The 15,836-nt window shown below is 39.2% G+C and overlaps 1 protein-coding gene across 1 annotated transcript in view; it reads left to right on the top strand.

Moving 5' to 3' along the window:
• The window catches only part of ITGA4 (integrin subunit alpha 4), an 86,057-nt gene that overhangs the window by 60,211 nt on the left and 10,010 nt on the right, over positions 1-15,836 (top strand). Inside the window, exons 16-21 of the mRNA XM_020888659.2 lie at positions 1-150; positions 2,077-2,153; positions 10,972-11,122; positions 12,651-12,746; positions 13,411-13,490; positions 14,123-14,212. Of these exons, the coding sequence (XP_020744318.2) occupies positions 1-150; positions 2,077-2,153; positions 10,972-11,122; positions 12,651-12,746; positions 13,411-13,490; positions 14,123-14,212 (644 nt within the window). The remainder of the gene's footprint in view (positions 151-2,076; positions 2,154-10,971; positions 11,123-12,650; positions 12,747-13,410; positions 13,491-14,122; positions 14,213-15,836) is intronic.

Here is a 15,836-nt window from a genome sequence, read left to right as displayed (position 1 = left end):
AAAGATGTACGGGACATTCTCACCCCAATTCAGATTGAAGCTGCTTACCACCTGGGGCATCATGTCATCAGTAAACGAAGCATAGAGGAATTCCCTCCACTTCAGCCAATTCTTCAGCAGAAGAAAGAAAAAGACATCATCGAGAAAACAGTAGGAATATTTTTCTTTATTTGAAACATTGTGTGACATACAACTAAAGAATTATTTTTTAATATTATATAGTTCTGCAGAAGTGAACTATCTGAATTCTTTTTAAAATTTTAATTAAATTTTTTTATAAAAAAGATTTATGGTCTTGTTTTCCATTCTTTTTTTTTTATTTTCCCTTTAGGATATTGAACTGAATACTTTTAACTATGCATTTAGTCATAGCAGTGATTTCCCATATATACATGAAATGTTAATTTTCTCTCCTCGATACCTTGTCAGTGAAGAAAGTGTATTTCTAGCAAGGACTTCTAATGGAAGTGAGCAGCATTAACAAGTTATTCAGTGTCGTCATGTGTCTTCAACTTATCTTTCTCATTTTCTGTCTCTTTTTTCATTTTGTTTCCCTCTCACTCACCCTGCCCACAGATTCATTCATGTCTTTATTAGTCAGATTTTACTCATTTATAAGCGTGTATTTAATTACACAACAGTTTCTCTTTTTAACTTAACTATATGCTTTTCAACCACATCTCAGGATCTAAATGCATTTTGAGATTGATCCTGCACTCTAACCAGTGAACTGCTCTTTCAAATGTATGCCAAAATATATCAGTTTCACTGACAGTTTATTCCCAGGAGTTCAGTTCAGACTTTTACTATCCAACAGCAAAAAGACAGAGTCAAAGGATGTTTGGGGCTGTGGTAAAAGTACTCATTAAAACATTCACTCATATACAGAATGCAAAAGGTGAAAAGGACATTTAAAGGTCTAGGTCATATCCTGTGCAGGCAAAATTGCCCCTACGTCACTTTAAGATGTTTGAGCTTAGAATCAGCACTGTCTGCTCTCTGTGCTAAATCAAATGAAGATGATAACTTAAGAGGAAACTTTCTCTATACCTTTGTATGAAAATATTTATGGAAGTCAGTTTTTTTTCACTCTTTTGTTGAACTGCAGCTTTCAGTATCAACTACCTTTAAATGCCTTTAATAATGAACATCTCAGTATTTTAAGTACATAAGCTCAAATCTTAGGAACTTGTTATTAAAATGAGCTACATTTTGATTCTTCGAACAACCTGCTTTACAAATAAAAGTAATAGAAAAAAGTTATATTTAAGTCATCTAGGGAACGATTTAACTTCACACTTCCCTCTGCTCCGCTGGTATAGGCAGTGTCTGGTCTGATATGCATCTGACAGTGCTCCACTCACTTTCCATTTCATGGGCCTGGCTCCCTCCTCTGCCTCCAGATTTCTCTCTTTCGTGTTATCTCTCCCCCTTTCACCTGCCCCTCTCTGCTTGCTTTCTTCTTATATCTTTTATGTCTGTATTTCTTTGTCCAGCTTATACCTAAGGGCTTCCTGTGTACCTTACAGTATCTCTGGGTCCTATTAAAATGCTTGGAATTAAATAAATTCTGGAATCTCTTGATAAACTATCATTTGTTTTTATTCACTGTATCTTCACAGTAAAATTTCTGCATTTTATTATTTTCAGCATAATATAAAGTCACTGTTCTACCATCTGTGAAAACTGTGTCATGCTTACGTATAATAAGCAGGATAACATGGCACCACCAGAAAATCGAGAGGCATTCGATGAAAAAGTCTTGGCAGCACAAGTTTTAAACACTTACAGAGGTTACTATCACAGTTCGATTAAACTTCTTTTTATACAACTACTATGAAAGAATTTTTTTTTTTTACTTAACACAGATTTTAAATTTACCTATTGAAAGAACTTGGTTCCTTGAGCCCTGGAATTGTTATCTGAAACTTCTAATTCTCAAATTGAACTTTTTGAAAGTTATCAATTTGCTATATTAATTTTTTCTCATGTATTGTAGATGTTATTCTTTAAAAAACATAGAAATAGGCTTTCTGATTTTAACTAAAATAAAAAATATTGTCATTTTATTTCCAGATAAATTTTGCCAGATTTTGTGCCCATGAAAACTGTACTGCTGATTTACAGGTTTCTGCAAAAATTGGATTTTTGAAGTAAGTGTACTTTGCTCTCTGTTATTCATCAGGATGGGGTACTTTATATGTGCATGTGGGTTCTAAAGAATAAAGGACTAAGAACTAATCTTTGGGGGTTAACAACATTTAAAGACCTGGAAAAGAACAACATTATGCTGAAAGAGACTAAGTGATCTATACAGTAGTCATATAAAATACGTTCAAAGGTGACCACTTACTGAAAGAATGAGACTGTGTGAGCACCATGGGTTTATCAGGCATAATTTTAATCTTTTTATTGATAATTCAGGTATTTCAGGATTTGAGTGTGTTTTAGATTATCATTAGTATAATTGTATTTATTTTTCAAACATTTTAAAGTACCTGTTAATAGAATTTTAGTGGCAAAGTGAGCTAACCTTTATTACATCATGTTTAGTATTCTATCATCCAAAAACTGTTTACATAGTTCAGTGATGCATAAGTGTTTGTTGCTCAGTCATGTCTGACTCTGCAACCCCATGGACCATAGCCCACCAGGCTCCTCTCAGTGAAATTCTCCAGGCAAGATTATTGGAGTGGGTGGCCATTCCCTTCTCCAGGGGATCTTCCTGACCCAGAGTTTGAACCCAGGTCTCTTGCACTGTAGGCAGATTCTTTACTATCTGAGCCACCAGAGAAGTCTGATGCACAAGTTCAGACTGATGCACAAAATCTCTAAATTTATATGACACATTTGAAAGGGAATAAACCATTTTGCTCTTCTAAATTCATAGAAGGGAAACAGAAAAAAGAAAACACATGTAACATGCTTAGAATAGTGTACATAGTACAAACTGGATAAATGCTTGCAAAATAAACCATTGTAATTTTGTACCGTATTTATGTCCTCTCTATTGCCATTGTTCTGCATGTGGAAGGGAAGAAGTAAAAATGAAGATTGGAGATCTATACTTCAGGTTAAGAGCTACTTGTGTATGAAAAGTGAGAGAGAGAAGGAGGCGTCACTGACAGGGCAGGAAATGGGAGACTTCTTTGGGGAGGCAGGGATGTAAAGGAAGCAGGTTTAAACTGGGGTATTCTGAGTTTGGTGAGATTTCTGTATGTAGCTCTCCACTGGAAAATCTAGTTCAGGATTGTATTTGGGGGTCCTCTATACATTAGTGACTTAGGAAAATGCCTGGGATCGAAATGGGAATTTCACAGAGAAAAGAAGTAAGGATCAAATCTTGGCAAGGGTGGATAAATTTCATTTAAAAAGCTTAAAAAGAATACGGAGTTACTGCAGGAGACTGAACAAGTAACTTTATAGAACCAAGAGGAAAATCAAGTCCATGTTGAGCTAGCCAATGGAAAATGTAAAAAGAGAGACTTAATACTGTAATTTTGTAGAGATCAGAGACCATAATGAATGAGGAAAGGTCATGGAAGTTGGCACTTAAAATGTGACTGGCGGGGGAAAAATAGAAAGTCACCAGCAAATTTTAACATAGAAATGTCTGAGCAGTTGTAGCATAATGACAGCATCTGTGATTAAGGGAATATTTATGTATTTATCAAAGGTTATTTATTTAATCATGGGATGATATAAGCAAATGTGAAGATCAAAGGCAGTGAAAAGAATAAATTGAACAGAGGGTCTACTTAAATCCAGGGGATACTTTCAGATCCTACTTGAGTTCTCCTGTGAAGGTCTGGCAACTGTTCACATTCTTTGTTCGGTGGGTTTTGCTTTCATTTCCGTGAGGCCACCCTCCTCCCATTCTCTGTGTATTGCTACTTCTCTAGCCCCTCCTCAGCTGTGCTGGGGGATCGCCGATTTTGGCTCTGTTGGCCCTTTCTCACTCGCCTGTATTTTCCCTGGATAACCTTACTCACAACTGTGACCTCCCCTGGCCTGCCTCTACTGCTGATCCACGCCTCTGAGCTCACACCCACTCATCCAGCTGCCTATCACACATGAACTGTTGGAAGCCTAGTCACCATCCACCAATGACACAACCATTAGTTACCGAAGCCAGCAACCTGCAGTTCGGCCTGCACCCTTCTCTCTTTCTTATCCCTGACGTCAAATAAATTACCTAGCCTTATAATACTACCACCAGATATGTTTTTTATCCATCATGCTACTCTATCTCTACGACTATTGCTCTGAACCAGGCGCTCAACATCCTGCCTGAATCAATGGGCTTAACCACTTTCTGGGATCCTGGTGTCTGACTTTGCATTATTCGAATTCCTCTACCAAGATGTTTCCAGAGTGAGTTTTCTCACTTAAGCTTATGATAGTAGGGCTTTAGTAGTACATTATAATCTTAAAAATCTGAAGTCCTTAGTGCTTTTTCTTAGCAATTCCACTGAACTTTTTTCCATTGATTGCAGAATATTTATGGTTCCTTGGCCACACCATCCTCTCCTGAGCCTCTGTATCTTTTCACTTCGACCTACCTATGTAGTTAGCCCTTATTTATCTTATAAATCTCAGCTGTTTCCTAGGTAAAGCAGCCCCACTTTGTCTCTGGCTACAAAAACCTGAGTCCTCCAGTGTTCCTGTTCCCACTGCATCTGTGCTCACCACTATTATTGTCCATCTCCACACTACCCTATAGGCTGCTTCAGGTGTCTGCATTTTCATCTTTGTGGCCCTAATGCAAAATAAAGTGCCTGGAATGCTATAGGTGACAAATGGATGTTTGCTGAGAATGCAGCAAGGACCTAAAGGAAACAGCGTGGGGATAAGACACATGTAGACGGGTTAGGCTTAGAAAGCAGTTAAGATTTTCTTTATCTTGAGCTAAGAAACTGTGAACAGATGCTGACATTAAGAAATTTTAATGTGGTAGGAGGGGAAATATAGAGAACTCATGGATGGCCAGAATAAAAACTGAGTTTGTAAATAGAAAGTGAGGGCTCTGAGGATGGGTTTGGGACCTCGTGAAGGGAACGGGAAAAGATTCAAAGTAACTGTAATAAATGGGATGGAGGGTCAACCAGGAATGAGTAAAAAGGTTGACAAACAGTGTTGAGTACCCTGCTGGGGTGGGATGACATATGGCAGAGAATAAATTAATTCTTTTCACTTAGGCAATGCCAGGATAGCCTTGAGCATCCACAGTTGAGGGCCAAGAAGCCCTAACCGATTTGATTGATAATTGAACTCTATACTTAAATTATCCAGATTGGCTGCTTAGATAGTCCTAAAACAGCAACCACTAACTACTTCATAATTCAGCATGTAATTGTGGTGCCTTTGTTGAAATATTAGATGAATAATTTATAACCTTCCCATTCATGTATTTTTTCCCTAAAATGCCTAGTCTTCCTGGTACTTTTGCTGTCATGAGCCTTTGATAAGAAAGATAATTTTGTGTGGTAAAGATTATCTAAGATATAATTAAGTGGCGTTTTCATCTCTTTAAATCAGACACCCTCACTGTCACCTTGTCATCTTTCATTGCAATTCCTCAGGTCCATGAAAAAAAAATGTTGAAATTTATAGGAACTTATGAAGAAGGCTAATTTCCTGAAGAATTAAAATATATCTTCCTGAATTAAGATATTAAGTCATTAATTTAATTATCAGTTTTTCTTCATATTTCTCACAATAAGAAGTTACTTCCTTACTTTGCATTTTAACTTGAAATAATAATGTTTCTTATTATAGTCAAAATATGAAGTCCATTATGATTGTATGGTAAGACACTGTTTCTCAAGATGTGGTCTGAGAGTCACCTTCATGAGAATCAGCTGGGATGCTTGATAGAAATGCAGGCTCCTAGGCCCTGACCATCCAAATCAGTATCCATGGGGACCAGGCCAGGGATATTCATTATTAAGATGGCTATCAGTGGTTCTTATCAAACTAAAATCTAAGAATCTAAGAATTGTTGTGGTTTAGAGTTTAAACTTAAAGTCAGGCTAACCTGGTTCAAGTTTATCTATGGTTTACTAGCTGAATAACCTTTTTAGAGAAGACTTTCAACCTCTGCACACTTCCTTCCTCATCAATAAGAAAGTATAATAGTACCTACTCTATAAGGTTGTTTTAAAAATAAAATGCAGTGAGGCAGACCAGTACCTTACCTAGCACGAAGCCTGGTACACATGAAAATGTGATGTTATTATTTTTTGTAACATTATGATTGTGATATTTATAGACCATATCCCCCAAAAAGTTTCTATTTGGTAAAACAAATGAACTGTTGCCAGTGAATTCTAAACATTGTCTGAGCGTGTACTGGTTATTGTCCAGAGTTTGTTGTTTCTTTATGTCCCAAGAGTGCTGCTAACTGTGCCTAGGTCAGTAGTTTTCAGTTCTGTGAAGCCTGTGTCCTCTTGAGGCTGGCTTTAGAGGAAGGAAGTGTCTGAGCAGACTTGTTATCCCGATGAACCAGACTGGGTCACATGCTTCCCCCTGAATCTCTCCTGGTTGAAGGAGCATGGAGTCATCATGATCTTAGATTAGTCAAAAGTCACTCCCTGAAGCCAAACAAGGACCGTAGCTTCTGCAGTATCAGGGGGACATTCCTTGTTGCTTGAGTAATCCAGGGTTCTGTTAGCAGATAAGAATGGAGATCACTGTTGGATAGACTGTGTGTGTGTGTGTGTGTGTGTGTGTGTGTGCAGTCAATTGTTCAGTCATGTCCAGCTCTTTGTGACCACGCAAGACTGTAGCCTGCCAGGCTCCTCTGTCCATGGGATTCTCCAGGCAAGAACACTGGAGCGGGTTGACATTTCCTTCTTCAAGGGATCTTCTTGACCCAGGGATCAAACCCAAGTCTCCTGAGTCTCCTGCATTGCAGGTGGTCCTTTACTGCTGAGCCTCCAGGGAAGCCGGACAGTGAGCAGTGTGTACCTGCACTGTTCTTTTACCCCCAAAAGAGTAAGTAACACCACTGTCCATTCCTACACTGCTGATATTAGGATGTCACCGAGTGTGGGGAAGAGGAATTGTATGCTTTATACACTGAACATTCTAATTACTAGTTCAGTCTTCCAGTCATATTCCTCTGCTAGCCTCCTTGGGATCTCAATGAGTTTGTCTTTATTCAGTAAAATCTTCTTAAATGTCAGGTAGCTGATATTTCCCAGTAGATGAAAATTTTCCAGTGCTTAATATTTTCTCAAAGTCAGTAATAAAGACAAAAGAGGAGACATGTTTACTTGGACCTGTAGGCCGCTTCCTCCAGGTTAGTTTTTTGTCAAATAAACCACTCATGTACATTGACACGGGTACATATTAATTCATATTATATTTTGTTCTAGCATCTTGATTAAAAACATGTTAGCTATGAAGCAGTCATTCATCTTATAGAGGCAAAATGCATTTATTATATTAAGACTTAGGAAGCATTTTGCACAAAATAGAACAATAGCATTCATTCAGGAAAAACATAGAGCCTGGTGCTGAAATTCATCATTTTTCTATTTTTCCCTTATTAAGTTATGATTCTGTATGTACCCAGTATCTTGATCTGCTTAAATTACGTGGATTCTAGGCTTCTTTGTAAATTTCAAGTCTGCATTATGCATGTTTTAATGAAGAATGAACTACGATTCCCGGAACGGCTCTGGTTCAGCCTTGTCGCACTTCCAGATGTGCACCTGGTCCTTTATTATGTCTCATATAAAAAGCTGGTGGGTCTCTTTCTGCCGGCCCCTTGTTAATGATTCAAGGTATAATAAGATATATACATATATATGTGTGTGTACATGTACATGTACACACACGTACACAAAGAGTAGAATCGTGATCATGATAATGCGGCAGAATAGCTTAAAAATGGAAAACAGACCAGGAGCCTTGCTGCTGAAATGTGAACAGTGTGTGTTTCTCTTTAATTTGCTGTTGTCTTGGAACCTAGCTGTTTATGCAGTGCTTTCACCTTCTGTTGCTTGTCTAAGTGCCAACTTCTTTCCCAAAGGTGTTCAGTGACTAATGCTTTGGTTACAAGCCAGAATATTTTATAAATGTCTATTTCTAGGCAGCTCTTCTACAAGTCTTAATTAAACTTTAATGTCAAGCTGAAGTTTACTTTTGGAACCTCTTTGGTTCCCTTAGTTGCACTGTGGTCCTGGAGAAGTAGAGCGGTTGTGGGACAGCCGTGTTTATGCACATCTCCCCTCTGCCCTTAAACACAGAGCCACCAAGCAGATGTGTGCTAACGTAACACAAAGCTTTGCAACACAAGAATGAGCAAGTCACAGCCATCCCCTCACATGTTGGGAGAAAGAGCACACTCTCGCTGAGTCAGATTCTTCTACCCTGAAATATACCCGAGGTTTTAGAAGAGTTACTGCCTTGTTAGTTACCATACATCCTTCCAGAAATATCCAACTTCTCAGACCCCAGGGTCAGAGCTAGAAATGCTGCCTCGGAACATTTTAATTCCTTTCTCCTCAACGTCTTTACTATCAGACAAGAAATTATGAGGTCTGGGGGATCATTTCCTCTAAGACAGCATCCGGTGCCATCTGAAATAATGAAGTTTCTGTTACTGTCAAAATAATACCAATTTAAAATATAGTAATATGCGGGGTGCTTATTTTGAAATAATTATGCTCCTCAGTCAGACTGCTCAATGACAGAGCCAGCAAACTTTTTACATGAAGGCACAGACAGTAAATATTTTAGGCTTCGTGGGACAGAGATCTGTCTGAACTCCTCAACTCTGCTGTCAGAGTGCAAAAGTGGCTACAGATGAATGGGCATGGCTATGTTCCAATAAACCTTTATTTGCATGACCGGGCAGCCGTCCAAATTTGGCCTTCGGGCAGCAGTTTTTGAACTCCTACTCTATGGTATGCTTGCTTTTTATATGAGAATCCTGTAGGACATTTTTATTTTTTATTATTTAAACATAGTTCTTTATACTGTATTTTCTAAATGTAACTTGTTAGTAGAATTTAAACTGGTTGCCAGAATTAGCCTGACTTAGAGAATTTTTTCAGGAATTAGTCCTGGGTTAAGGGTCTGCTCATAGATAGACAGATTGATGGACACAGCATAATTCCATGTATATGTTTACTGGAAAACTATAGAAGCTCCAAACTGGAATTTCCAAATTCCCAATGATAGTTGAAAAGATAAATAAAATATAGCATATTTATAAAAATTAGTATGCACACTAGTTAGAAGAAAGACTTAACTCTATGCATCAATACAGATTAATCTTAAGAACAAAATTTTGAATACAGAAATGTCAGATACTGAAAGATTGCATAGTCAGTGATTCCGTTTATATGAAGTATAAAACTGAGCAAAGCCAGACTAGACTATTAAAAGCAAGATAGTGGCTGGTGGCAATAATTGGAAGGGGGCACAAAGGTGTCTCTTTGATGCTGGCAGAATGTTTTTCTCAATCTGGGTGCTGCTTTCACACATGTATTCAGTTTATAAAAATGTACTGAGTGCTCCATTTAGGTTGTGTGCATTTTTCCTAATGTATGTTCTGCCTTGATAAGAAAGTTTAAAGTGGTAAAGCAATTAGGATAAGAGGGGAAGAACTTTTAGGAACTAGGTGAAATGTCTGATTTCTTAAAGATATATTATTAGAGGTATAAAAGTAGGGAGATGTGTCCAAAAAATTATAATTTTGTTTGTACAAGCTGAGGCTAATAATACTTTGCTTCTTAAAAACTGTACTCTTTCCAGTATCAATGTTGCCATCAATTTATTGGTCAGCTCAATAGTAGTGTTGTTGCTAAAATATGAGGTTGTGTGGGTGGGGTACAGAACATATGAATGTGGTAGTAGTAGATGTTTACTTTATCTTAATGAAACATTTGGAATTTTCATTCCATCACAAAGCAGATAAGCATGGCTATAATTTCATAGAATGTATATAGTTCATGAAATTTTAATAGTCACTTATCCAATAATTCCTCAATCTTTCAGAACTTTCTTTAGTGTTACTCAACCATTTTTAAGGTTACTGCACTTATGTACCACACATATACTCTGAACACTAATTGTGTTGCTAGCCTTGGAGAAAACAGGCCCAGAACATTTCTCCAAGAGAACTTATTCTAGTGGTGAGAAAAACCAGACAGTGTGAACATATGGGTTTATAGGGTTGCCCAGTGTGTGGGATAGTTGGAGAGGGAGAAACCACTTTCAGTAGGGAGGATGCAATGCTGGGTGAAGGGGCTTAGCAGTGAGTACCAACTGGAAGAACTTCTGAGAACTCTTAACATTGACACTTACGCCAGAACTTGCACTCACCTATCCATTTGGATGTGCAACAGTGTTCTCATTCCAATTCACAGGATGCTGAAGCATTTCTGCAGTTTTAAAAATTTGGTCCATTTATTAGTAGAGGTGACCAGTCTGCCTTAAGAAATTAATTCTAATCCAGCAGATTTTAGTGGCACCCATTTGCTGGCCACAGCAGTCCCTTCCCAGGTTGTGCCCACTTCCCCCAGAGCAGCCTCTATCTTGGTGGAAATAGTCTGTTCTTTTTCCTCAACTTTCCCCATGTCCCCCTATGGCCTGGGAAACAGCTAATGCAGTGTCTTTGTAAGGATAAAGAAAGAAAATGAAAAAAACTTTTAGAAAATATTTTGAAATAATGAGAAAAATATGTAAAATGATAGAAGCAGAAAGTTAAACAGAAAAACAGAAAGCAGACTAGTTTAATTATAACTAAATTCTAAAACTTTTCTTATGTAATAACTAACTAAATTTATCTGAAACCTGGGAAATTGAGTTCTTTTTAACATAGATTTACATCTACTTGCATGGGGTCATCTACTATGGTTGTATTTCCAAGTTAATATTTTACGTTCAGGATAAATAAATGAAGAGATGGATATTTAGTTCTCAAACAAAAACTAAATAATATTACTTCCTTTTTAGACCACATGAAAATAAAACCTATCTTGCTGTTGGAAGTATGAAGACATTGATGTTGAACGTGTCTTTATTTAATGCTGGAGATGATGCGTATGAGACAACTCTGCATATCAAGCTCCCCACTGGTCTTTACTTCATTAAGATTTTAGATCTGGTAAATATCAAACATATTTTTGGTCATCTGATGCAAACAGCTGACTCATTGGAAAAGTCCCTGATACTAGGAAAGACTGAGGGCAGGAGGAGAAGAGGGCGTCAGAGGCTGAGATGACTGGATGGCATCACCAATGCAATGGACATGAACTTGGGCAAACTTCGGGAGATGGTGAGGGATGGGGAGGCCTGATATGCTGCAATCCATGGGGTTACAAAGAGTAGGACATGACTGACTGAACAACAAGTATCAAAAACTATAATGGCATGATGATACTACGTATTTTACTTAATTTTTTAAAGAATTTAAATGGCATGAATGACATTATCAGTTTGAGGTATAAATATTTGAGGTTTGAGTCTTAATAGTCACACTTAGCACTCAGGTTTCCAGGGCTGTTACTTTCTCTGTGCTCCTAAACAACATGGCAAGTTTCCTGGGGTATGACTGAGATCAGGAGAGTCAACTTCCTGCTTCCAAATGCTACTGTGTGGCAGAAGTGACTGTCCAGTTATGCAAGCAAGCTGCCAGCTGCCATTGCTTTCCTCACTGGTACATCCTCATCTGGGGCTGTGATGGTGCTCCTCATGGTTGGGGTCCGGACATGGGCAATACTGGTCTCCCATGCTGGGCTCCTAGAGATACTGCTCTGCATTGTAGGTGAACATATACTGTCTTATTCCCACAGAACTTCCAACATGCTAGAACCAGTGTCAAATTCCAAAATCCTGTCATCCAGCTTGCACACAAGTTTCTCTTTTCCTGAAAGAGTTTGGAGCATCTGAAAAGCTTTTTTTTTTTTTTTCCTTTTTACCATTGTGCCTTAGTCATGAGCCCTTAAATCCATCCATGAGGTATTAGTAATGTTGAATTTGAAAGAGCAACGTCTCAATCACTTTCTTCTTGGATATTTCTCTGCCTCTTAGAAAATTTACCCATCTCTCATCCAGAGACTTTCTTCACACTCATGGCATTTAGAAAGTCTTCTGACCTCTCACAGATATCTACTCCCCACTTCCACTGGAGCCTTGGGGGCCTACCCGCAATGGTGAGAGGAAAAACTCAGCTACTGAAGGAATGTGCATCTATGAGATGTACCTAAGTGTATATTTCCCCGAACATTTGAATATATGTGTCATCGTGATTACAGTTTTCATAATTAAATACCTTTATCACATTCTCACATCCCAGACAGAAGAGGGCCAATGAAATGCAGACCTTAGGAATTCCTTGCTTAATAATTTTTCACTGAGTTAAATAGTGAACACAGAAACATAGTTGAAAGCTGTAAGTCCAGGAATTATTCTGTGGAGAATTTATGTAAATTTTAGACTAGCTATACACTTATATACACGTTTATGTAATTTATTTTTATTCCTACTGATTTATTCCAAAATTAAATAGAAAATAGTCTTCCAAAAAAGTACATTCTCTGGGGATGATTTTCTTTTCAAAACCATCCTTAAACATATGTGACAGACTTCTTGTCCCCTTCTCCCTAAACCAGTTGTCTCATTTTTCCTTTTAGGAAGAGAAACAAATAAACTGTGAAGTAACAGACAGCTCTGGCATAGTGAAGCTTGACTGCAGGGTTGGTTATATCTATGTAGATCATCTATCAAAGGTAAGCATTTATAGTTTTTGTTACTCACATGAATATAAAGTATTTTCTGTTTTCTGTATCTGTGCTGCATACAAATAATTTATTATTACTATTATTATTTACTAAGTAAGTAGCTAAGTGAAGTCACACCAAAACTAACTGGGTTTGAGATCTTTGAGATTTTTATATCTTTGGCAATGTTCACTGTTTAAAAAAATAAGAAAAAAGGGGGGCACCTGTTTATGTCAGGATGGGCAGGTGAATGTTCCATCAGGATTCTGCTCCCCAGACTCACACTCCCCAACACTCCCCCCAGCCCACCCCAGGTGATTCTATCTGCCAGGCATGTTACCTCTGCCACACAAAAAGGCGTTTCTGGCAAGAGTCCACACTCAAGTTGTTAAAGCATCTCGAACTTTTGTCATTCTGGACCTGCCTCTCTGCACTCAGAGGAGGCTTTTTCTCTGCACATCACGGTGGGAATGCTGCTGCTTTAACGTTGCCACAAACCCCACAGCTTCCCCGCAGCTCTGTCTGAGGGGTAGCCTGTGCTTCTGGAACATCATCTCAAATCTGCACTTCACAGAGTGTAAACAATAAGAAAAACTAAAATTCAGATTGTAAAAACAAAAAAGAATGTTTTTGATTATTTTTAAAATGGGCGTTCCCTGTCTGTGTTTTTCAGACAGATGTTAGCTTTCTTCTGGATGCCAGCTCACTCGGCAGAGCAGAAGAGGATCTCAACATCACAGTACATGCCGCCTGGTACTTTTCATTATGAAAAAACAACTGTGTTAGATGAACCCCTGACTTTTGGGGGAGAGAAACGGGGGTCACTTTAGGGGAACCATGGACTGTGTTCCATTATCTGCAGGAGAAAACTTCTCTTATGTGATCTGTTAAAGCAAAAGACCTTCTAACCTAAAGCTTTATAGCATAGAGATAAATAGCAAAGTAGCAGTGTAGATAATGACAGCAAGTTTCTGCCAGCTCTGACGTAAACTTTTTTACTGTTACATCTACTTTTATTCTGACTCTTCAAAAAGCATATTTTAAACCAACCTCCAAGTACATTAGGTATGCTTCTGCTAAGTTGCTTCAGTCGTGGCCGACCCTGTGCGACCCCATAGACGGCAGCCCACCAGGCTCCCCCGTCCCTGGGATTCTCCAGGCAAGAACACTGGAGTGGGTTGCCATTTCCTTCTCCAATGCAGGAAAGTGAAAAGGGAAAGTGAAGTCGCTCAGTCAGGTCCAACTCTTAGCGACCCCGCGGACTGCAGCCCACCAGGCTCCTCCGTCCATGTGAAGAGTACTGGAGTGGGGTGCCTTTTAGTTCTCTCTGATGAGAATTTTCATGCTGACTGGATTCTAAGAGTCTCTTCTGTTTGCTTCTGTAGTGAAAATGAAGGGGAAACAGGCGATGTGAAGCATAATAAGGTGACTGTAACGGTACCTCTTAAGTATGAAGTCATGCTAACAGTTCATGGGTGAGTAGACATGAAAGCCTCCTGTAAAATTCTGAGCTGATTTTGATTTCTGTTGCTTCTTAAATTACTGGTCAAAAACAGGCTTAAGTTTTCTTATGAAAGAGCATGTGTTTTTCCTCTTAACAATTACCCTCGGTGTTTCAGCCCGTTGCTTAGCTGTTTGTGATTTTACTCACTCGGTAGTCATCACTGAGACCACCTTATATTAATGTCCTCATGGAGGAGATTTCTCACTGGAAGAGTCCACCAAACCTCTGGCAGGCCACGTGCAGCCTTTTTAGCTATACACTGCCGAGGCCAGGGCCCCAGAGTGCTGGCGTGCACTTTGAACGGCTGTGCCCAGGGGCCATGGCACGTGTGAGGTTTAGAGAAGTGGAAGCTTGGCCGCGTCACTCTTGTCCCAGCCCTGCACCTACCTGTGTGGCAGGTGAGCAGATACGGGAGCGCTGGCTCACCTGCCCACTCTCTACTGCGGTGAGTTACGGAGTTCCTGCCCTACAGACCCCGGCCAGCACTCACTGCCTCCTCACAGCTTTAGTAATTCTTGGAGTGGACCCCTCTCTGATTCAGGAAGCAGATGTGAAGGAGAAGGAACTTTTAAAATAGTATTGAGAAAATCTTTCAGGATTTTACTGGAAATTATTAAGCTTGTTAATCTTAGTTTAAAACAACATTCTTAAAGCAATAGATGATATGAGATACAGAATGAATAGATGGGCGTTTCTAGTTGCTCTAAATGTAAATCACCTCCAGTCATTTTTAACCACCCGTAATGATGGCACACAGGCATATAAAAATAAAACCATGGAACCGAGTCTCCCGTTGGATAAAACAAGCAGGTGGAAAAGGAAGCCCTTCGAAGGCGGGACTGAGGAGAAGAGAACAGCCGATTCCATCTTTCTTGGATTTGGATGCGTATCTCGCCTCCTGGATTTTGTTACATGAGTGTGTCGTCCCGGTTTTCGATTAAACACATCTTGTTATTTTGAGCAACGAATGCTCTGCAGCTATGAAGCTGCCTAAATCTACAACACTTGAACATATCTCTCTGCTGTGTAAAGGAGCCTCTAACATACTACCTCATGCGTGTGTGCTAAGTTGCTTCTATCACGTCCAACTCTTTGCGACCCCATGGACTGTAACTTGCCAGGCTCCTCTGTCCATGGGATTCTCCAGGCAAGAAGACTGGAGTGGGTTGCCATGCCCTCCTCCAGGGGATCTTCCTGACCCAGGGTTCGAACCCACGTCTCCTACAGCTCCTGTGCCACAGGCAGATTCTTTACCGCTGAGCCGCCAAAAAGCCCGTATTACCTCATATTAGCTGCCAAATATGCACAACTTGGGGAATCGGGATTTCCCTAGAAAAATTCCTTGAACTTCATTACCAACCATGCATGTGTCTCATCTCAGGTAAAAGAGTGACAACCTTGTATTTTAACAAAAACTTGCCCTACTTATTGGTGTTTGAATTGTTCCCCAGACTTGGGGTTCATTACAAATGGCCAGCAGGAATTGGTGGATGGTGAGAAGTAATTCAAAAATCTGTCAGATACATTGAAGTATAAGTGGATATTGGAGCCCGAGGGCAAAGCTAAGAATTTATCTCATATTTTTCAAGTTTGCA

This window comes from Odocoileus virginianus, chromosome 13 (genome assembly GCF_023699985.2).
Source record: "Odocoileus virginianus isolate 20LAN1187 ecotype Illinois chromosome 13, Ovbor_1.2, whole genome shotgun sequence".
Lineage (NCBI taxonomy): Eukaryota > Metazoa > Chordata > Mammalia > Artiodactyla > Cervidae > Odocoileus > Odocoileus virginianus.
Note: the sequence above shows the minus strand (reverse complement) of the source record. Positions and strands in the feature narration are given on the sequence as shown.